Source organism: Perca fluviatilis, chromosome 5, assembly GCF_010015445.1.
Source record: "Perca fluviatilis chromosome 5, GENO_Pfluv_1.0, whole genome shotgun sequence".
Taxonomy (NCBI): domain Eukaryota; kingdom Metazoa; phylum Chordata; class Actinopteri; order Perciformes; family Percidae; genus Perca; species Perca fluviatilis.
The window spans coordinates 20,134,801-20,157,775 of record NC_053116.1 but is presented as its reverse complement, the minus strand read 5'-3'; the positions used below and the strand labels follow the sequence as shown (position 1 = coordinate 20,157,775).

At 42.0% G+C, this 22,975-nt stretch overlaps 3 protein-coding genes across 3 annotated transcripts; all 3 read left to right on the top strand.

Annotated features, from left to right (window-relative positions):
- Positions 1–416: 416 nt before the first annotated feature.
- Positions 417–2,383, top strand: phlda3 (pleckstrin homology-like domain, family A, member 3). The gene is made up of 2 exons (XM_039800276.1): positions 417–1,179; positions 2,012–2,383. Exon 1 carries the CDS (start codon positions 774–776, stop codon positions 1,167–1,169), a length of 396 nt encoding a protein of 131 aa, XP_039656210.1. The 5' UTR covers positions 417–773; the 3' UTR covers positions 1,170–1,179; positions 2,012–2,383.
- Positions 2,384–8,541: 6,158 nt separating this feature from the next.
- Positions 8,542–13,854, top strand: tnni1a (troponin I type 1a (skeletal, slow)). Its single transcript, XM_039800271.1, has 8 exons — positions 8,542–8,637; positions 10,461–10,492; positions 10,641–10,647; positions 10,787–10,828; positions 11,079–11,210; positions 11,599–11,688; positions 11,849–12,025; positions 13,142–13,854. The coding sequence occupies exons 2-8, from the start codon at positions 10,479–10,481 to the stop codon at positions 13,244–13,246; spliced, it is 567 nt and encodes a 188-aa protein (XP_039656205.1). The 5' UTR covers positions 8,542–8,637; positions 10,461–10,478; the 3' UTR covers positions 13,247–13,854.
- A 1,840-nt stretch (positions 13,855–15,694) lies between these two features.
- lad1 (ladinin) lies at positions 15,695–22,839 on the top strand. The gene is made up of 14 exons (XM_039800232.1): positions 15,695–15,881; positions 16,497–16,682; positions 17,181–17,454; positions 18,664–18,737; positions 19,252–19,423; positions 19,780–19,872; positions 20,287–20,330; positions 20,420–20,462; positions 20,694–20,737; positions 20,864–20,930; positions 21,042–21,176; positions 21,292–21,378; positions 22,075–22,200; positions 22,309–22,839. The coding sequence occupies exons 1-13, from the start codon at positions 15,844–15,846 to the stop codon at positions 22,171–22,173; spliced, it is 1,356 nt and encodes a 451-aa protein (XP_039656166.1). The 5' UTR covers positions 15,695–15,843; the 3' UTR covers positions 22,174–22,200; positions 22,309–22,839.
- Positions 22,840–22,975: the final 136 nt, after the last annotated feature.

The following is a 22,975-nucleotide window of genomic DNA, read 5'->3' as shown; positions in this document are numbered from 1 at the left end:
TAACAATTATAACTGGGATTGCTCCAAAACGTTGTTGTTGTTGTTTCTCTCTCACACTGGCATATTAGCCTACACATCTGACTTCTTTATCCACCCTGAGCCTCCCGTTTAAGATCTCAAAGAGACACAAGAAGCCGCTTGTCATGAATCATTTTGGGAACTTGAAGGGGCAGCTAAATGTGAATTAACTAAGTTATTTTAGTTAATCCACAAAATAAGTTTAATTGTATAGCCTAATGTGACCAGAGTGGGAGGGCTGTAGCCTATTTCTGTTAGCGCGCGCGCGCGCACACACACACACACACACACACACACACACACACACACACACACACACACACACACACACACACACACACACACACACACACACACACACACACACACACACACACACACACACACACAGCACCGTGTGCTGTAAAATCAGACGAGGATTTCATAAACAGGCCGGATCTCCTCCTGCAGTCATCAGGAGGCGGGGAAGGGCCACAAGGGAGCCGGGCATGTTCAAACATATCCAGGGAGACCAGCTTACTGTACCAACCTCAACGGAGTACGGTCATTGCGCATGCATTAGATTTATACGAAGACTATAGAGAGTTGTTGTATTGGCTATTATTAATGTCATAGCTCAAATTGATACGTTTTCCTGAGGGACGCTTGGCTCCGACACAGTAACAAATAAGATGTAGGCCTATTTAATGGATTAATTTCGAGGCGTAGGCTATCACTGCTGAAGATGACTGTCTGAGTTTCGGTTCAATGTGGCCATGTCTTTCCCGGCTAAAGTGATCCGAGACGGGCTGCTGGAGAAGCGCAGCAGCGGGCTCCTCCAGCTGTGGAAGAAGAAGCGCTGCGTGCTCACAGAGGAAGGGCTGCGCCTGCACAACTGCAAAGGCGGCGGCTCCGAAGCGAAGGAGCTCCGCTTTGAGCGCATGGCCACGGTGGACTGCGTGGAGTACAAGCGAGGGCTGGTGTACTTCACCGTGGTCATGGTTACGGGAAAGGAGATTGACTTTAGGTGTCCGCAGGACGGCACGGCGTGGAACGCGGAGATTGCTCTGTCGTTGGTGCGCCATAAGAACCTGCAGGCCGTGCAAACAGGACGGAACAGACACCTGTCCACAGCACACCTGGGCAGCACTGGGGAGGATGAGGAGCTCTGATCTGGTTAAGGTATGCCTTCCTCAGGTAGTGGAGGTGAATTAGACGGACTGGTATCAAAATGCAATGTTTGACTATTTAGTGATTGGATGGAATGTAAACATCCAGACTTTTGGGAAATGAGGTGGCCCATTGCTGAGAAGCACTTAAGCATCAAGCTGCAAGTATCACTTCAGTGTTTAGATGTCAGTTTACACTGTCCGTTTTTCCTTACTATGGTCATCGGCCTTTACTGCACCACCACAGTCGTTTTAGGACACAAACTCACTCTCACTTGAGGACATAATTATGATGCAATGTAAGCCTCCAAAATAACATCTGCCTGCCTCTCCCTCACTAGGCAGCAAAGTATTTTTAAACACACACACTACGCACACACGCACGCACGCACGCACACACACAACCACCCACGCACGCACACACACATGCGCGCGCACACACACACACACACACACACACACACACACACACACACAGCCTTTTCTTATGTATTTAGCTAAATTGGACATTTGGAGTGACCAGAGCTAAGCACACAAAACATCTTTTCTAGCTTTTCTAGACACAATCAGTGCCATAACATCACAACAGTGTTACTGAACTAGTCACTGAAGTCTCAAATGTTCATGAACTGAGTGTGTAAGTTTGAACTATGAGCTCACAGTCCAGGAATCCACAGCGATGCTTCTTTAAGAGAGCTGCAGTAGTCAAGTGCCCAAATTAACTCAGTAGCCGTGGTAACAGTGTAATATAACTCACTACAAACATCATCAGCCACACCTGTGTTGAATATATAAATTAAGAATTTAATATAAAAAAATGTTTTTTCTTTTCTCTTTTTCTCCAGCCTTTCAACTTCTTGGGAGTGAGCCAATCAGGGTGGAGAAGGGTAGAGGACACCACATCCATCAGCTTGATTCTGTGGTGCACAGCATGATGGGATGTACAGAGCAGCCATCAGTGAAAATGGATTAAAGGGGAGAGAAGAAGTGTCACAAACACTCATCTTGTCTTTCTACATGAGCTTATTCACGCTAGTCACACAAAGCCAAGGAATCTTATACACTGTAGGTCATCGTGGAGACTGCTGCTTAAATGTCCCATGGCATGCAAATTTCACTTTATGAGGTTTTTTAACATTAATATGCGTTCCCTCAGCCTGCCTATGGTCCCCCAGTGGCTAGAAATGGCGAGAGGTGTAAACCGAGTCCTGGGTATCCTGCTCTGCCTTTGAGAAAATGAAAGCTCTTGCTTCTTATGAGGTCATAATGGCACATAGTAAGGAAAAGCTCATTGTGGGAATGGCTCTAGTGGCTGTAATTCTGCACCAAGGCTGAATTTTGGGAAAGAGACTTCAGATACAGTATTAGGGGACCACTAAGGTCTATATAAAAGCATCCAAAGAGCACCATGTCATGGGACCTTTAAGAAAAAGATGGCGTTATTTAGACAGAAACTGTAAAGCTGGGACACTGTTTACCCCTTGTGCCTTGATGTTTAAAAAATCTTCCATTTTGGACATATTTTTCCTACCTATTTCTAATGTTGCTGAAACAGGAGTCACTTTATTTCTTCAGTCTTGCTTTTGATGAAAACACATTGCTGTTTGACTGGCTTTGAAACCTTTTGTTGTATAGACTGAACAGATGCATGTTTTTTTCTAAAGTTGAACATGAAGAAGAAACATTTTGCTCATATTCTTTGCACAATGTATTCTATGTATTTGCTGAAACCCTGTACAGTATTACACTTTTAAAAAGATTAAATACATTTTCCTCTGTAATCATAAAGTTTTTATTTTTATTTTATTATTATTGAACAATGCTGTAGTTCTCTGGAACATATAGTGTCTCTTAGAGCTATAAATTCAGCTGCAATTCATTTTAGGGTCAGACCATTAATTACTAAGCTCATCTGTTTCCAGTTGTGGTGTAACCTTGCTGTTATAGCTTCTGGAAAATACACATCCCCAGACACATAGACACACACACTGTGGCAACACCCTCTTGCGTGTGTGCTAAAGTCAGGATCCTTTTGTTGTGTGGAGGACTAATGAGAAGCACAGTGAGCCTAAGGCATGTGCACACAAACATCCTCCCACATATACCAACCTACAGAAGCCTTTACGTGCACACCCAGGATGAAATTCAGCAAGGTCTCAGCATCAGCAGACTCTCGTTAGCGAGGCCTAGCATTATATTGTTCAATCAAGGATGTTTCGTGTGTCAAGAATATAGCACTGGGTGTGTGAGCTGCGTTTGGCTGTGGGGCTCAGAGCAGGACAGGAACAAAGGGTTGATTGTGTAGCGACTTCTCCCATTACTGTGGAAAACCCCAAAGCTAGCCACACCGCATGAGTCAGCAAGCGACCAGGAGTACTGCAAGGAGAGGATACACCCAATGATGGATCATTGGTCGAAACAGTGTGTGTGTGTGTGTGTGTGCGTGTGAAGGAGATCTGTGGAGAGGAGCGAAGTAGTGGTAACGGTATGTGCAATATGTCAGTTAAAGGCAGGGTTGGTAGCCATTACACCCCAACAGCAATACATAACTTATAGGCTCAGAGAAAAGAACTAAAAAGTCAAAATCTGTAGCTGCTGTAATCCTATAAAAATGCCAGCTAATCACTGCCTCGAGGTCCGCTTGAAGAACCAATGAAATGCCTCCTTGTCACGCTGCGCGTACTCTACCCCTTCAAGACTGAGCTCAATGCGCATCGTCGCTGCATTGCTCACAGTGGTCCTGTTTGTTTTAAAGGTCCCATGGCATGAAAATTTCACTTTATTCATTTTTGCCCACCCAGAGAATTTAGCCCACCCATGAGAGAGAGACATCATGGCTTTCAAACGAGCAAAGTGGCAGTTGCCAAGGCCACACCCCCACCCTCCACCTTGCCCCCTCTCTCTCCTCCTCAATAGCTACAGACACAGAAATGGGACATCCCAAACGTGCCATTGAGAGGCGCATCAAATTATCAGGCCTGGTGGTACACAAGCTGGCCTATAAACATCACCAGAAGGCCTATGCAGCGGCTCTAAAACAAGCTAGGTCCATCTACTACTCCAACATTATCAATAACACTCCTGGAAATTCCAAACAGCTTTTTTTCCACCATAAATCAACTCTTAAATCCCAAAAATCAAACCCATTTCGAACCCACAGCAGAACAATGCAACAGTTTTCTTTTATTTTTCAAAGATAAGATCAACTCCATACGGTCTCAGCTTTCTGGTTCCCCAGATCCGTCTCTACCATCTGTCTGCTCACAACCTCCTCTTTTCAGCTCTTTCACGACAGTCACACAGAACGAAGTCGAGGGTCTCATCAAAAAGATGAAGCCTTCCACCTCTCCCCTGGACCCTCTCCCTACAGCACTCATCAAATCAAACCTGTCGGCCATTAGTCCTCTTATCACACAAATTATAAACCAGTCGTTAAACTCTGGTTTTGTTCCACCCCCACTTAAAACTGCCGTTATCAAACCTCTCCTGAAGAAACACAACCTTGACCCAGAATGCCTCTGTAACTATCGGCCTATTTCACACCTTCCATTCCTGTCCAAGGTGCTTAAAACTGTTGCTGCACAGCTACAAGAACATGTACAACGTCATTCATTGTTTGAAACATTCCAATCTGGTTTTCGTCCTGCCCATAGTACAGAGACAGCACTGTTGAGGGTTATCAATGACCTTCTTATTTCTGCAGATTCTGGATCCCCTTCTGTGCTCATCCTACTAGACCTCTCAGCCGCTTTTGATACCGTCGATCATCATATTCTCCACACTGACATTGGTCTTCGTCACTCCGCACTGGACTGGTTCATCTCATACCTTGCTGACAGGACAGAGTATGTCAGCTTGGGATCTGCCAGGTCCCAAACAGCCCCTGTTACCTGTGGTGTTCCTCAAGGATCTATCCTGGGACCCTTGCTTTTTATTCTATACATGTTGCCACTGGGTCGTATCATCAGACGACACGGCATCTCCTTTCATTGTTACGCTGATGACACTCAGTTATACCTGCGAACCGATTCATGCTCCACCCCGGTCCTTTCGGCATCATCGGCTCCCTCGTCATCAGCCGTTTCCCCTTCACCATCATCTCTTGTCGTCTCTAACTGCCTGGAGGAGATTAGGGCTTGGATGAGTCAAAATTTCCTCCAGCTGAACACTTCTAAAACTGAAGCCATACAAATTGGCACCCCTCATCAGGTCCAGTCATCACTAATAACCACTATCTCTTTCTCTGTTCAAGACATCCCCTCGCAACTACTGTCACCAACCTTGGTGTGAAGCTGGACCCACAACTGACCTTTGCAAACCACATCAAACATCTGTACAAAACCTGCTTTTTTCACATCAAAAACATTTCTAAACTTTCGCCTTTTGTTTCTTACGTTTTTCAGACGCCTAGAAAAACTCATCCACGCATTAATCTCCTCCAGGCTTGATTACTGTAACAGTCTGCTCATCGGTATACCAAATAAAACCTTCAGAAACTACAATTCATTCAGGAATGTGCTGCCCACACTCTGATGAAAGCTCGCAAATACGACCACATCACTCCCATTCTTCAGAACCTTCATTGGCTACCCATAACCTCAAGAATTCCATACAAGATTGCCCTCATCACCCACCATTGCATCTACAACAACGCCCCGCAATACCTCAAAGACCTCATTATCCCTCACACATCCACCTGTAACCTCCGGTCCCAAAGTACAAACCTCCTCTATCAGCCCCGCTCAACACTCCGCACCATGGGAGATCGAGCTTTCTCCATCGCTGCTGCTCGCATCTGGAATTCCCTCCCTGAACATCTGAGAAAACCCCAGTCTGTGGACACCTTTAAAAAAGAGCTTAAAACTGTTTTGTTCAGGCAGGCGTTCTTAAGTTGTCCTTAGGCTTTGCAGATATTATTTTTTTTGCACTACACTGCTCTTTTAGCTGTTTTTATGCGTATTTTATATATGTATTTTTGTTTTTATTGTAAAGCGTTTTAATGTGGTTTCTGTAGCACTTTGAGATTCTTTTATGAAAAGTGCTTTACAAATAAAATGTATTATTACATCCTAAGGAAAGCTCATTGTGGGACTGGCTCTAGTGGCTGTAATTCTGCACCAAGGCTGAATTTCAGGAAAGAGACTTCAGATACAGTATTAGGGGACCACTAAGGCCTATCCAAAAAGCAGCATGTCATAGGACCTTTAAACATTCGGTATGATAATATTAGGTGTTTGCTAGTCTCGCATTGCCAGACCTTCCTCCACAACGCTGAGGAGGAGGGTCTGGTGAGCCCACACAGCATTCCGCTATAGGAGAAAAACGTGTTCTGGTTTATTGGCATTTCTTTAAACCAATCACAATCGTCTTGGGCGGCGCTAAACACCGCACGGAGCAACGGCACCTCTGCAAAATAGCCTTGGGAAGGAACTTGTTTGAGTGGAACGTGTACGTTCAAAGGTTGTTTTAGTCGTGCAACAGAAAACTCATATTCAACACATAGTCTAGCTAGCTGTCTGGATTTACCCTGCAGAGATCTTAGGAGCAGTTAACCATAGTACTCATAAATCCACTGGAGTTTAGAATTCCAACACAAAGAAAGCAGAAGGTAACGGACATCTGGCCGAAATAAAAGACCAAATTTCCGGTGGCACCTGAACAATCCCGGAAGTGGAACGTCATAGATATACAGTATACTAGGTGTTTGCCTACCCGTTAATGAGACATGAAGTAAAATTGCAGTCTTTTATCCGCTCTGCTCTGAAGCAGCAACGCAGCGGTACTTGTGCAAGTCTGCATGTGGGCCAGAGCCCAGAAAGCAGGGGGAGGGGATAGACGGAGCCCCGAGGAGATGCTACTTTCAAATCTTGCTAACTTTTCAACATTACCAACCCTGCCTTTAAAGGTTCAGTCCTTTAGAGTGTGTGTGCTCACACTACTTAGTGGAATGCCCTGTCTAAACATCATAACCTTTGTCCAGGGTATCTGGTTTTCTCAGCAGATAAACAGACAGCAATTGCTTTTCTCAGCACTTTCTTTCAGCAGATAAACAGACACAGACAGTGACCTGCAATTTCATAAACCAAATCCTAGAACATGAGCTTATCTAGAGTTTAATGAATATTAGTTTGAACAGGACAGTCATTACTTGTAGAAAAAGAAAGAACGAGCATGTGTGTACATACTTCTTTGACAAGGACTCAAAATTACTCTTCAAAATGTTTTACAGGTCTTCTTCTAAGGCTTTACCAAATGGAGCTGCTGTCTAATAGTTCTAAACCACTAGAGGTCTGTCTCTCTTGTTGAGTAAAGAGAACTTCTCTATTCACTGTTGTTTGGTTTGGTGTTAAGTGTGTGTCTGTGAGGCTTCTCTGTGATTTGCACATCACGTTTTTTTGTCTGTATGTGCGTTATTCTTTTGGTTTGTATTCTCTTCAATCCAGCGTCACATACTTTACAACATGCTGTACTGTTGAACCAGACATACCATATCACTATTGGAAATGCGTCGTACTTTCTTTTTTCCTTTTCTTTTATAATGTTCTTGGAATTTCTTGGACCCTGATCTGTAAGGGAGCCTCTTAATTTTGTATTTATTGGCACAACATGCCCTTGGCATCTTAAAAACATTGCAATATAGCTTTGATCCAAAGAGGCTAAAGGTTAAAAAATTGGCATGGGATTTAGAGTAAAAAAGAAATAGACATCTTGAGAAAGTGAACCCAGTTAAAGTAATATGAATTCAGGGAACACAAGAAAAAAAGAATTATCTTGTCAACATGTATTAAATGGAATCGTAGTAATTTGGCCACTAGTTCAATGGTTCAATACCATTACCAATACTTGTGTACAACAAAAATATACACCCCATGGTAGTGCTACAGGAAAAAGTGATGGGATCATCAAAGACATTGGGAGTCACCCTCTGTGGATCACGAATGTTTTTACAAATATTCATGGGGTTCCATGTAATAGCTGTTAAGATATTTCAGTCTGGACTAAAGTGGTGAAACAACAGACCCAAGTTTCCATCCATTGAGCCGCTAGTGTGGCTAAAAATACTGTATAACAACACAGATGACTTATATCATTACATGGCACAGGTGTTGTCACTCTCTCTTTCTTCCAACAGTTCTAACAACTACTTCTCCCATTTTTATATTGTGTCAATTCCATTTCCATACAATCTGTGACCAGTATAAAAATTCAAAAGGTCAAATCTCCAGGCTCTAACTTCTGGCCCATGGTTTATAATGAATCTGCGAGAGACAAATGGACAGAGCAAGATTAGGCAGTTAGAGAGATGGGGTTGACTAATTATAGCCTCCACTAACAAAAGAGAAAGAGAGAGCACGACAATGGGGAGGGGGTGCAGTTAAATAGAGGGACACCAAATCGTTGGCCTCATCTCTGATCTGGCCATCCTGCCTCTGCTGTTGTCGCATCTCTCTCTTTCCTGCTTCTGACACCGGTAAGGTTCCTTCATGGTGTGATCTGTAAAGCTCTTCAGGTGTGGTGTTAGGCCTATTACTTCCTTCTGTGCATATATATATATATATATGATACACAAATGGATGGCAGTTTGAACAGATATAAATTTGTCTGCTACAACCATTAATTTGTTGAAAATGTGTAGACCTTATCCACATTTTCAAACAACTCTGAAATCTAATGGTTTATGCAATGGAAATGTAGTCTAGCAGGGGGCTCAGTATATAATGCCAATCCAGTAAGTAGGGATATTAGAAATGTAGAGCGAGTGTCTTGATGTCATTTTGTCGTTAGCCTGGTTTCATCCTTAGGGCCGTGGATGCACCTAAACCATAAGTGCCAATTAGCCAGTACACTCTGCAAGATGATCAACTGAAATAATACAAACTAGTCGGTTTAAATATGTAGCCAAAGCAGCTCTGTTCAAATCTGAAGCTGACGTGAACTTTCCAAAGCAGCTTGGGCTTTTATTTTAATTTTTTTGCCTTGCAATATTGGCTGTACCACAGAGGCTCATAAGCATCCATGAGTTACTGGCGGTAAATCCCTGATCCAGGCTGGGCACCCCAGAGCACAATCACCCTCCACAGCTGTCTATCAGATGTCCCCCAGTCTATTTGGGGAGACAGGCCACTCTAAATTCCTCTCCCTGAGATAATCCTGAGGAGAAAGAAGGGTATGAGAGATGGGAGGGATGAATGAGGGATGGAAATCAGTCTGGAATTTTCCTAATCCGTTGGAACAGCTTGTAACCCCATCATGCTAGGAGGTCTTAGGTGCCATTTTCAACTGGAATCAACAAGTAAAATGGGAGAGCGAAAGGGTGAGAAGAGGCGAGATAGAGAAAGGTTGAGGGCTGTAAATCACTTGTTGATTAGATAAAGGCCAGAAGGCCATATGAATAAGGGAGAGGAAGGGTAAGCTAATGCGATGACAAAAGTGAAAACAACACTATAGAGATGAGCTGACAAGACGACTTAAAGGTCCCATATTATGCTAATTTCAGGTTAATACTTGTATTTTGGGTTTCTACTGGAACATGTTTACATGCTTTATTGTTCAAAAAAGACTTCATTTTTCCTCATACTGTCTGTCTTAGTATTCCGGTATTAACCCTCTTACGGAATGCTCTGTTAGTTCAATCTGCTCTGATTGGTCAGCTTTTCTAGGTCTTTCACATCTGTGCTCTTGGAGTCTCTGGACCATCACTGCAGCCGGGGAATGACTGTAACAGCATTTTCTTTTCTTTTTATCACAACCATACAGAAGTCTAGTCATTTAAAAGCACTTTGATACTTTATATACAGCACCTAGACCTGCTTTATTATCAAAAAATGGCACATAAAAAACATGGAATTCTCACTTTTTACAATATGGGACCTTTAAAAACACAGTCTCACCTTATGCCTCACCTTACATTTGGGAGACAATACTTCACAAGCAAAACTGTCCACTGTGAGGTCTGAGAATTATTTGGAAACCTGGGACATTGATTCCTGATTCCTGTTGAGTTTCTCTAATGTACATTTGTGACACCCACAAACAAGATGCCATTTACCTCCATTGTATTGGGGTGGATACAAGTATCAGCAGCAGAGATCTCAAAACACTCAAATGATTACTTAAATATATCAGATGTCTGCTTGACAGATTCTGGAGAAAAAGTAGTAAAAAAAAAAAAAAAAAATGATATGGTGGCAAAAAACAAAAAAAAAATTTAAAATTTTTGGGGGGGGGTGTGTGTGTGTGTGTGTGTGTGTGTGTGTGTGTGTATGTTTCTAATCTCTTCTGTCTCTCCTCCAGTGAAATCTCATCAGCAGGATGCCTGAGCATGTGTGAGTGATCAGGCTTTGTGGTCTTAATATAGACCATTTACTCATTAATTCACACACACATAACACAAAACAAATATTTCTGAGCTTTGTTTAGTAATAATCCTCTGTCTTTCCTTTCCTTTAAATATTGTCCTTTTTTTTTTTACAGGCAAGAGGTAAGACCATTTTTTATCCCTGACTGCTAAATAATTTGGGAATACTACAAATAAGAAACAATTCAGATAATGATATTAAAAGCTACAAGTAAAGTACTAACATTTTAATCGTGTTGTCCTGACTATGCTCTCCATCCAGAGGAAGCCAAAGATCTCAGCTTCGAGGAAGCTGATGCTCAAGGTAAGAGATGTTTCTGCCAAACTATGATGTAATACATGTGTTTGACCACAAGAGAGCAGCAGAGGTCCCGTTCTTTGTAGCTGTACTGTATCCTCTGATATACAGTACAGATACATCTGAACATCCAGTCTGTACCGTGAGACATGAATGTTTCTATAAAAAAAAACTTTTAAACTTGATGTACTTTACCAGAGCAATGTAAAAGCATCCTGTATTACATTGTACTATATGTCGATTCATATGTGTGCAGAGTCTGATGGTGGCAAAGGCCAAGGAGGAATTGGAACAGGAGGTTGTGGTTAAAGAGGAGGAGAAACAGAACTATCTGTCAGAGAGAGCTCCTCCTCTAAACACCAGCAGCCTGAGTCTTGCGCAACTACAGGTAACTTGTCCTCAAATTCCCCAAATTCTCCCACGTCCTATTCATTCTTCACTCCCTCCACTGGCTCTTCAGTCATTTAAAACCTGTAAAAGCTGCAGCTCCCATTCTACTACAGGTAGTTGTTGTCAATCCAGGATGCAAACAACCTTTTTTCAATGATGTTTTCAAGAACTCTGCCAGATAACTTGCACTGCTGCTTCCTCTGCCTCCTCGTTAAAAAGCAATACCCCTCTAAATATGGATTTCTACTTCCAGCAAATTCTATTAAATTAAAGGAAGTCAGGGCATTAAAGCTCCATCATATAGAGGATATAAAGGATGATGATCCGCAACTGCAACTTTTTCAGATGCACAGATTTTAGGTTGCTGTGTGTGTGTATATGTGCAGGACCTCTGCAGAGAGCTTCATGCCAAGATAGATGTGGTGGATGAGGAGCGATACGACATTGAAGCCAAAGTCATGCTCAACACACGTGAGGTATACATCACTTCCTCAGCCCATTTCCATGTGCTATGGGCTGAACTCACATAAGCAGATACAGCAGAACTGTCACCTTGTGAAAATCCTGCAGTACTAATGGTCTTGGTCATTAATGACCAATGGTCAATTGTCTTTTGATTCTCTGCCCCTGGTCCAGATTAAAGACCTTAACATCAAGGTGTTGGACCTCAGGGGGAAATTTAAGAGACCTAGTCTTCGTCGTGTTCGTGTGTCTGCTGATGCCATCCTTCGCTCACTGCTGGGCTCAAAGCACAAAGTCTCCATGGACCTCCGGGCCAACCTCAAGTCTGTCAAGAAAGAGGATACTGAGAAGGTGTGTGCAGAAGGAAATAAAAGACGAAACACACTCATGCATGCACGCACACACTGAACACAAGCAAACCAGTGCAAGCAATATGTCTTGCAAGCATGCAAGGTAGCTTTCAAATGCATGACATCAGTGCTTAAAGTGCCATATGGAACACCTGAAAAGTGTTGTGTGTGTGTGTGTGTGTGTGTGTGTGTGAAGGGTGTGTTTGAGATACCAAGCAATAGGCCAGTGCAGGGCGGTGACCGCGTGTGTGTGTGTGTGTGTGTGTGTGTGTGTGTGTGTGTGTGTGTGTGTGTGTGTGTGTGTGTGTGTATGTGTGTGTGTGTGTGAGGGATGGGTACATAAGACAATGATCCCATTGTACACAGTAACTTTTATGAGCGGTTCTGCTTGCTGGTCTGTGTGTGTGTGTGTGTGTGTGTGTGTGTGTGTGTGCAGATTAGCCAGTGCGGGTGTGTATTTGTGTGTGTGCCTGAATGGATGTGTTTGTCTCTGAGTGCATTAGGGGCTGTAAACCAGTTATACTAGAAGTTATACACTATTCTCATAGGGGATTCCCAGGTGACAACATGGGCCTCAAAGGCTTAGGCACAACAATGATGATAATAAGATATTCTGAACCTGCTCTACTTCACAGTCTCTTTAAAGATCCCATGACATGGTGCTCTTTGGATGCTTTTATATAGACCTTAGTGGTCCCCTAATACTGTATCTGAAGTCTCTTTCCTGAAATTCAGCCTTCATGCAGAATTACAGCCACTAGAGCCAGTCCCACTATGAGCTTTCCTTAGAATGTGCCATTTATGTGTCTGTAGCTATTGAAAGCCATGATATCTCTCTCTCATGGGTGGGCCAAATTCTCTGGGCGGGCAAAGCAGAGAAAGGAGAGGTAACCTTGCTCCTTATGACCTCATAAGGAGGAGATTCCAGATCGGCCCATCTGAGCTTTCATTTTCTCAAAGGTAGAGCAGGATACCCAGGGCTCGGTTTATACTATCTTTTTTGGGATAACCTGTTAAAAGCAACTGAAAATTTTCATGCCATGGGACCTTTAAAAAAACAAGAAATACTGTTCTCATTCTTTTATACCATCTAACTCTCTACTGCATTTGTCTGCAGAAGAGGCCAGTAGAGGACAGTGACTGGAGGAAGAATGTGGAGGCCATGTCAGGGATGGAGGGAAGGAAGAAGATGTTTGATGCTGCTAAGGGTCCTGCCCAGTGAACCCAGAAGGTGATAGGCTGGGCTGGTGTCATGTGAGCGACATCACTCTTCCTGCATCTGAGTCAGTTTTGTTTTCTAACGGTCTATTGCAGCTTCTGGATTTCTGTCATTCTTGTGTATGCCCCTGCCATGTCCCTACACTCCTGAGGTTTTCTCCACTTTCCTTAAGAAGTGATCGGTTTGCTGTTCATTGATATGGTGCTATTATTTGTATTGTTCACATAATGGATATTGCACCTAAACCCCAGAGATTTAGTCTAGTAAAGAAAATTCAAAAAAGGCAGTTGAGGCTAGTATTGTAATCAGCAGGCCAAATGGTATTATAGCCAATAATAACATGGTCCGGCCGACTTAAACTGCATCTTTGATATTCTTGCTTGGCGATAAACTGTCCAAAAGCATGGCCTGTGGTTTTGTGAACTGTAAAAGTGATTTGCACTTCATCAGCTGGATTTATACATGCACAAACAACAACAACAACAATACTGTAAAACACACAAAATGCATCTTCATTTCATTGTGCTTTTTTCTGTATAAATGTGTGCTCAATGAACAATGTCTTTCTTTAAATAAAGAAATGGGGCAATCTTCATCCCTCTAAGATAATAGTCTTCTTGTTATCGCTGTCTTTCCTTTGCAGTACTGCAAGCTTCAAATGTTAAGATACAGCAAAGATATCAATATCCCACTCAGGAGTAATTCTAATCACTTTAGTGATCCTCTGTCTTTATCAAGTCAACATTTCAATTTTTACAACACTATGGTTTATGACCAAATGTCAAATACCTACAAAACTAATGCCATCCTCATCAGCCTCAGCTGTAATTTGTGTTTGGTGCTAATTTAAAAAACATTTAGCATGCTAACATGCTAAACTAAGATGGTGAACATGGTGAGCCCTATAAGTGCCAAACATCAGCATGATAGCAATCATTGTGAGCATTTTAGCATGCTGACGTGATTATTTAGCTCAAAGCACAGCCCTACAAGCTGCTAGCATTGCTGTACAGTTTTATATTAGAGGAATGTAAAAGGAACATATTGACGAACTGAAGAAATGCACCTCTGACACAGAGGCCCTTCTGCGAGACAGCAAATTTCTGCTGATATGCTTATGCGCTGTCCACGGCATCATCCTGTCCACAGCTTTAGCCCTGTCTGTTTTGCATGCTCATAAAGCACACCCTGAAAAGTGCTTCGGTAATGGTGCTTTAATCATCGCCTTATCCCTGTGGATGCAAAGAACCTGCAGTATATCATGTGCCACTGAATATATTTTTCCCTCCATATTAACACTAAAGCAACACAAAAACACACACACAATTCAGTCTTCAGTGTTTACAATGACAGCACTGATGCATGCTTTGCCTCTTTGGCCAGGAAGTGACACGCAAACCCATTCGATAGCATCTTAATGGTACAAGCTGCCTAAAAGCCAACCAAATATGAGTGAAGCTGGCTTTTAATGCTCACACACAAAAGGTAGGATCTGGATGAGTATGAACAGCTACACGTTACCTGTAATTGTGATAGTAGCTCATCCTGTTTATTGTGGCATCAGAATAAAGTACAGGTTTGGTAATAAAGCCAGGTGAGGTGGAGGGTGTGTGGGTGTGTATGTGTGTGTGTGTGTGTGTGTGTGTGTGTGTGTGTGTGTGTGTGTGTGTGTGTGTGTGTGTGTGTGTGTGTGTGTGTGTGTGTGTGTGTGTGTGTGTGTGTGTGTGTGTTGGACTGAGCCAGAGCCCGGGTCAGAGTCCGACATACTGGGCTGAGAGGACAGGTGTGGCCTTACACAGCAGAGCAAACAGTCTGACTCACTGTAAAGAGACTCACTGCAACGAAGCATCAAAACCCAGTTTGACATAGAATATAGTTTCATATAGTTTTCCTTTTACTATTAAACTCACCAATTCAGTTGACATTTCTTTAAAAAAAACTTATTTCCACTGATGTTTTTTGCTATTTTATTGATCTTTATTTCTATTTTAATAGATTTTTGTTCTCTTTCTGTTTTGTGTGTTTGATATTTTCTAATTAATTGCTTTGCAGCTGTTTTTCCTAAAGTGCTATATTCGCAAAACCTTTTTTCTGCTTTCTTTTCTACAGTATATCACTCTTTAATGGTGAGTATTTAGTAATTGCTGAGTAACTGCTGTTTTACACTTCCAAAACTACTTACTACATCAACTTTTATTGATTTTTTAAATCTTTATTCTTTTTAATCTCTATTATTCACGTATTACTGCGTATTGTGTTAGCTTTAATGGCAGCTTTAATTGTATAGCAGCAGTGTGGAATGGCCACAAAAAGTGACTGTCACAGCTATCATAACTGCCATATTCCCACCATACAAGGAAAAGCTCTCTCCCTCTCTCCCTCCCTCCCTCTTTCTCTCTCTCCCTCCCTCTCTCTCTCTCAGGTGGGTAGCTCACCTTTGTGGTCATGTGATGACTTAGTGAGCTGCACCGGGGTAAAGGTGGACTGCTTTGTGCCGCTCTGTCTGTAATTTGACTGCCGCCCATTGAGTGCTAATCAGTCGACTCTTTTCTGTCTGTGAGCGAAGTGCACCTGGAAACTTTTATATATTTGCGTCCAATATGTCCATCAGTCGGAAGAACTGGTCGGCTCTGTCCAGGTAGGAGCTTTTTCTTTAAAGAGAATATGACACCTGTGTTTGAGAGCACCATCTACAGCTGCTGATTTTTGACAGTAGATGTTATGGAATTTAACTTTAGTCACTGAACTAGCATAAACGTAGCTCACTGTTGCAGTCGAGCAGAACAAAAATTAGTTTATAATATTCATTTAGGGGAATTATATCTGTAGTCAGCAGCCTTGTAAGCCCACAGTAGCTTTATGAAACAGCTACTTTCGGTTTCCTTTTGTGTCATTATTATTAAATAATAGATAATAGACTAATACATGCTGAATTTTCTACACACATTCTGCATGATACTAGACCGAATATGTTATTTAAAGTTGTTCAGACAAGCAACCAACTGTAACTCTCCTCATAAACAGTTGATGAACAAGTATAGCAGGTTCTGTGAAACCGTTATTACAACTGCAATCTCTCCTTTCCAGCAATCAAAACAAGCAGCTCATTGGATCAATTTCTGTAGATTTCATGAAAACGTTCATGTTGAGTTTTGGATCTTCATTTTTGTCTCTGCCTTTTATTTTCTGTTTTACCTCCCCGTTCTCTGATTGTTATGTGCGTGTCCTGTGTGCATTATGATTCTGTGCTCAGCTTGGCGCGCCAGTGGACGATGGAGGACGAGGAGGAGGTGGAAAGGGAGAGGAGGAGGAGGGTGAAGAGCTCGAGCAGCACCGCCGACCCCGATGCCAACTTCAGCCAAACAACCGGAAGCACGCCCACCAGTGACAGCGCCTTTGGGACAGACTCCACAAGTGAGATGTCCCAGGGCCTCAGCAGGTTATTTTCACGATTTAGTAAAGCACTTCATTCATTTGTACTTGTCAAAGCTTGATCTGTAGACTGTCTGAACATGATTCTGTTGCTGTATGTGTGTGCTCTGCTCTTCTTCTCTATGCATGGTTTATGCACTGCTACTATCTCTCTCTTCTTCTGGCTTTCATTCTCTCCATCTTTGCTGTATGTTAGAGGGCCATAGGCATGCTAGTATGTGAGAATCCATCTGCTTTTCTGCCACTGGGAGTGTGTAATCTGTATAGTTTTCAAACACATGAAGAAACCTTGTACTGTACCAAACGTGGAAAGTAGGAAAAGCTATCAAAAACACCACCAGCTGAGTTCCTCAAGCAGAAGCAGTCTTCAAAGAGAGAGAGGAACTGTAGAGCCTTTCATTAGAGAAACACAATCAGACACAGGAATGACAGGTCCTTTCCCTCACTAGAGACAATCCATCATATATCCGTCATTCACGTGCGTGCATAAACTGGTTCTTTTCAGTGTGGAGCAGATGCAGCTGGACTTTGTGGAGATGCTGCGAGTCCGTGATGAAAAGCGGAGGATGAGGCATGTGGAGATGCTGAGACAACAGAAGGAGGTAGGGGAGGATGAAGCGGAGGCCTGCAGTGGAGGAGCCAGGGTGGAGCTACTGGGGGACATGGATGAGGAGCAGGGTAGTGTGTTGCCCTCTGTGAAAGCCACATCCAAACCACAACCACCTCCAAAAACAGCCTCTTACAGCCCCACTAGCAGCACTAACATCACAAACACACAAGTAAGATTGAAATCATGTGTTGTTGTTGTTGTTGTTGTTGTTGCTGTAATATTTTGTTATCATAGCCAATAAATGACAACACAACTCAGAGTCTAAAGCAGCTCTGTGAGGCTCACTTAGGCATTATCACAATGACAATGCTATGCTAACATGCTGATGTTCAGCAGGTGTAATGTTTTCCATATTCACCCCCTTAGTTTAGCATGTTAGCATGCTTACATTTTCTAATTATTACAAAACAACAAGTACAGCTGAGGCTGATGGGAGTGTCATTAGTTTTGCAACTGAGATTTTGACCTGATGATAGTGCTAGATGAAAGGTCACTGGATCCCCAAAGTGGTTAGGATACATTATCTCGGAACCATGAATGTCTGAACCAAACTTTATGTTAATTTATCTATGCAGTAGATGTTTAGATATTTAAGGGGGAAAGTGAACACTTTGACGTGCTGTTGATGCTAAAGGAGAAGTTAGGGAAGCAACAAAGTCAGTAGGATTTAACCTCTGGGGAACATGAATGTCTGTAAAAAATGTCATGGCAATCCATCCAACACCATAGTTTTTGAGGTAAATCAGTCTGCACCAAAGTGGTGGACTGACCGACCAGCACTGCCATTCCTGGAGTCATTCTGTTAGCTTGGCTAAAAATGACAAAGTATGAACTGCCTTCACTGACAGACAAATCCTTTGACAAGACAGGTAGACAAGCACTCACAACCAAACTATTAATGCTTCACTTAGTCATAACAGTGCAACCAATAGGGCCACCCTGCAGTGTGGTTAATCACAGTTAACTGTTACCCCACACAGAGGCAGAGTCATGTTAATCATTTTCTATATTCTACAAAAACAACTTTTTTTTCTCCTCAGGGGAATATATTAATGTTGGAAACACATTGTATATTTTCTTTGAGTACACAAACATCAGAATAAATAAATGATTGATAGAATTTGAGTCCTGTCTTATTACCGGACTTTCTACACTCTTTGCGTGAATCGAATGACCATGCAAATCATCTATAAAACTTTGATAAGGCTTGCTTAAGGTCATAACTTTAACTTTATCTTCCATTACACTGGCAGGTGGCTTCAGTGTTTCTGCAAATTAGGTTATAACTGCACAGTGTTATGTAATGTGAGGTGTGTCTCCGGTGGCTCTGTTCAAAAGCTTCTATGTTGATTGTCTCTCCTGTTTGTTTCTTTGTTAGCACGAAAATGGACAGTCGTCGAGCAATGACCGCGATCCCAAGCCATCGTCCAACCCGCCTCGCAAGTTTGTCAGGTTAATGATCACAATATATGTCTGTTGCTCTTTTCATATATGAGTCATGGGAAGGATCAAATACAGATCAAACATTTCTTTAAGATAAGATTAAGGATATCAATTCCACACAGGGAAATTAAAGTGCAGCACAGGAGAACAAGCAGTGAGTTGAGCAGTGAAATAGCAACCAAAAGCAAGTCATCTGATAAAAGTAATAAACCATATGAAGACAGCCATATGTGCTTACTGACCAAAGTCTTCAAGAGACACATTTATTTAGATATTCAGTAAATATAACCAGATGGAAACTCACATAGATCGACTTCTGTCTAATCAAGATCAGCTGGCAAGACAGCTAAGCAAGAATATTGTCTTAGAAGATCGTAGACAGCAAAAATTTCAAAAGGAGACTTGAATAGGGTGCGGTAAAGGCATAATACTCTGCAGCTTTACTGTGAGTTGGAGAACTGGTTGCTTTCTCATGCACATCTTCAACTGACCTTTCAGTTCACTCATGTTTCTGGTGTTGCAGTTCCGTCTCCATCTCACTCGACAAAAGCCCCTCCACCAGCGGGTGCACAAGTCCCATAAGCCCTCACTCTCCGTCGACCCCCTACTCACCTCGAGAACACTGGCCATCGCCTTGCCAGAGCCCCTCTCCTAGTGGAGCTCAAAGCCCTGCTCAGAATGGACACACACAGGAGGTATTTTAACAAACACACACAGACACACAGACACACACACACACAGTCAGATATCATTTACAACATAACTATCTACCGGTAGGCTTCATGTTTTGCTTGTCTCATGGAGTTAATTGGCTGCAAAGTTCTGATGCCACTGCTCATCAATCCAATAAAGCAGCAGTAGCATCCTCTAGTGTTTAAAGAGTAAAAGTTACAGTCTTTGTGCCAATAAAACCAAACTATCATTGGCGCCTTACTTAAGTAAACAGTCTTGAAGAATACAAGAGATGCTCACTGGAGCTCGTCTTCATCTGAATGGGAATACTTCAATCTGATCCTATGTTTCAGTAAATGTTCTATTGCTTTACCTTTAGACCAGCGTGAATGGCTCTTCCTCCAACGACAACTTTGAACAGACGGCCAAACCAGCTTTCGTCAGACAGAGCTCCAGGACTATATCTTTCAGGGTAAACGCACGCATGCACGCACGCATACACGCCGCCACACACACACACACACACACACACACACACACACACACACACACACACACACACACACACACACACACACACACGCACACACACACATACAGAGCTAAATGCTAACATTAATCTTTGTCTATTTGACTGTAATAAAAGGTTTAATCTCGCATCAGCTGTTAGACTATCAGTTCAGGGGAATTTGGTTGTGCCACACAGGCTTTGGGCTTATGCTAATAGCTGAAGCAATATTTATCAGCTTTTATTGCTGACTGGTTGCTTTGTTAACACCCTAACTCATCACAAGAGACGGGATATTTGTACTGGTCATTAGCTGCTGATATTTGGACGACTGTAAGGTCTGCTAACACGCATTCACATATGCTTGGTTTTCCACAGATGATGAGGAAGAAAGAAGAGGAGAGTGCGCCGCTGCAGAGGAGGTAAGGCAACATCCTTGTCTTTATTTTAAGTTCATGTCTTTGTATCTGTCTACCTCAGTTTGATTGCTGACTGCTGTATTCTGTTGTAGTGCGAGTGTGAGGTTGGCCTCCAAGAAGTTTGAATCCAACACAGTAAGATTCTTAGCTATCTTATCCAATTTCTTAGTAAGATTTCCAGTCATCACTCTGCACTTTGGACGGAAAGGTATTCTTTCAATATTTGCTGAGTAAAAAGATTAGGAATGTTGACTTGGATCATGGATCATTGTGCATCAAAATATAATAAAATGTATGTTATTGCTAGAGTTGGACATAGATGATTTACAGTGTGTATGATGAGTGTGTGTAATGTTAATTATCCAGGACCAAAATGAAGATGAAGACAAAGCATCACCCCTCCAGAGAAAGTGAGTTTGTACAACCAAATGATTTTTTCTTTAACTTTTTCTAAAAGTTTGAATTATACTTATTTTAGGCAGGTAAGTCAGACAAGTGTATAAAGCCCTTGCATATGTGCATTCTGTTTTGTCCAGCTCTAGGCACAGGATTTCATCCAGGTCCATCCAGGAGAAGATGGAGCGACTGGCTCAGGCTGCACAGGTCAGACTCTCTGCAACAAAACAGAATAACTCAACTTAAGTCACCTTACAAGTAAAAAAAAAAATCAACGCTGATGTTTTTTTCTCTACTCTGTTTCCTATATGTGCGTAGAAGTCCGAAATAATGCGATCTCCAGACGTGACCCAGAGGACCCTGTTTCTGCTGGATGAGGTGTCCAGGAAGAGAGGCCTCTTTGAGAAGGAAAAGCAGGGGGCCAGCCCCACCAGCCCGGGAGTTTCTAGACAGGTACATTCATTACTCACAATCACCTATCAGATCTGCATGGGCCATCAATGCATGGACTGATATCATTAGCATGTATGGGCTCTGATTATTTCACATCTATGTCGGAAATTCACAGGAATTTAGGAGCTTCACATCAGGAATGTCAGACCGGATCAACCGCTGGGTCAACAAGACCAACGATACTGGGTCTTCACTTCCTACTGTGAGGCTATTTGCATTGTTATATGTCTGCTAAAACTGCATCATGTAAGAAGTTAAACAAGTGTAGCATCTGGCAGCTAGAGGGCAGTAGTACTCTTTCATCTATACTGTATGTGCCTCAAGAACAGGATATATTTGTTTTCTTCCTGCTTCTTACCTTTGATTAGGATGCCCTTACAAAACCAATTCACATTATGTTCCTTGTTGTTTTTAAAAATAGGGTTTCTCCTCTAGTTCTGGCAACTATAATTATTTTTGATTTAAATGAATAGGAAACATCAGTATTTTTATTCTGAAAGCAACATTCATTCTTTTCTCCTATAGTGGGGGATGTTTAAATTATGGTGATTAGAGACTTTAGTTCAGAGTTCAACCTGATAACTTGTTGACTTAACTTCAGAAGTTTAGTCCAAGTTCAAAACCGTTTCTATGACATACCAGGGTTGCTGTTAGTTTTAACAGCAACGTATCCATGGCTACGGGGACACGTTATATCGGAGCAAATGAAGATCTTTTCGGTTATCATAGAGAAATGTATCTGACACGTATCAGTATTCATATATATATATACGTATGTAGAGAGAGAGAGAGAGAGAGAGAGAGAGAGAATATATCTCTTTCTCTTATTTTGTCTGTTGTATTGAGGGTTGATTGTCTTGTAAAAATAAGTGTGATCATTTCTCAATTCTATTTGCAGGACTTGAGACATGTGGACATCATCAGTAAGAGGAGCCTGTTTGAGACCAGAGAGGAGAACAGTGTCCCAAAACCCAGCCCTGGAAAACTCTGCAAGTGAAGGATGTCTATTTATAATGGCTAACAAGTAAGATTACTGTCCCACACAACTTTAACATGGTTTTAAATTTGAATAGGAAATAAAAATGTGTTTCTTCAGCAATAATTTCTTGCCTTTCTGTGTCCTTATTTGTAGGATTTAGTAGACGGTGAGGAGGACGCGATGACTGACTGATTCTTTCTTCAAGCTTTTTATGCTTTTTTGACTTCCCTGCCAAAGCACACAGGAGGAATAGCTATGCCAAATAGGGAAAAAAGTGATTTGAGGATACTGCTTTTAAAGTAAGGAGGCTTTAATCATACACTAATGCATTACTTCAAGTACAATAAAAGTCTTATTTCAAACATTGACATTACATGAACATTAATGTGTTGAGGAAGGGTAAAAAGCAAAGTTGACATGAGAGGAGAAGAACAGTGATAGAAAACAGGGAGGAAAGTGATATATTTGTTTTAAAGCTCTTCAGCCATTTGCCTTAACTTTGTGTAATTTTTCAAGCACTTTAAACAGGTGTAGGTTTTAAGGCTAATAACGTCTATTTTTTACAGAATTGCAGCAGTGGGAGATGTTTTTGTTTTTGTCCAATCAGCTAAAATATACATTTTGTTCTGTGTCATTGTGGGCAAGATGCAGCCTGTCTAAGGAATAAAATGTTTTATTACCACACGTCTGTCATAAATGTCTTCTAATTGCTTGCTTACACAACATGGAAATATATGTTGTATACATACTCTGTAACATCACTTATCTCAGCAGAGGGGGGAGATAAAAGCTGTATGCCTGTGTTCTGTCAGTGGCAGGT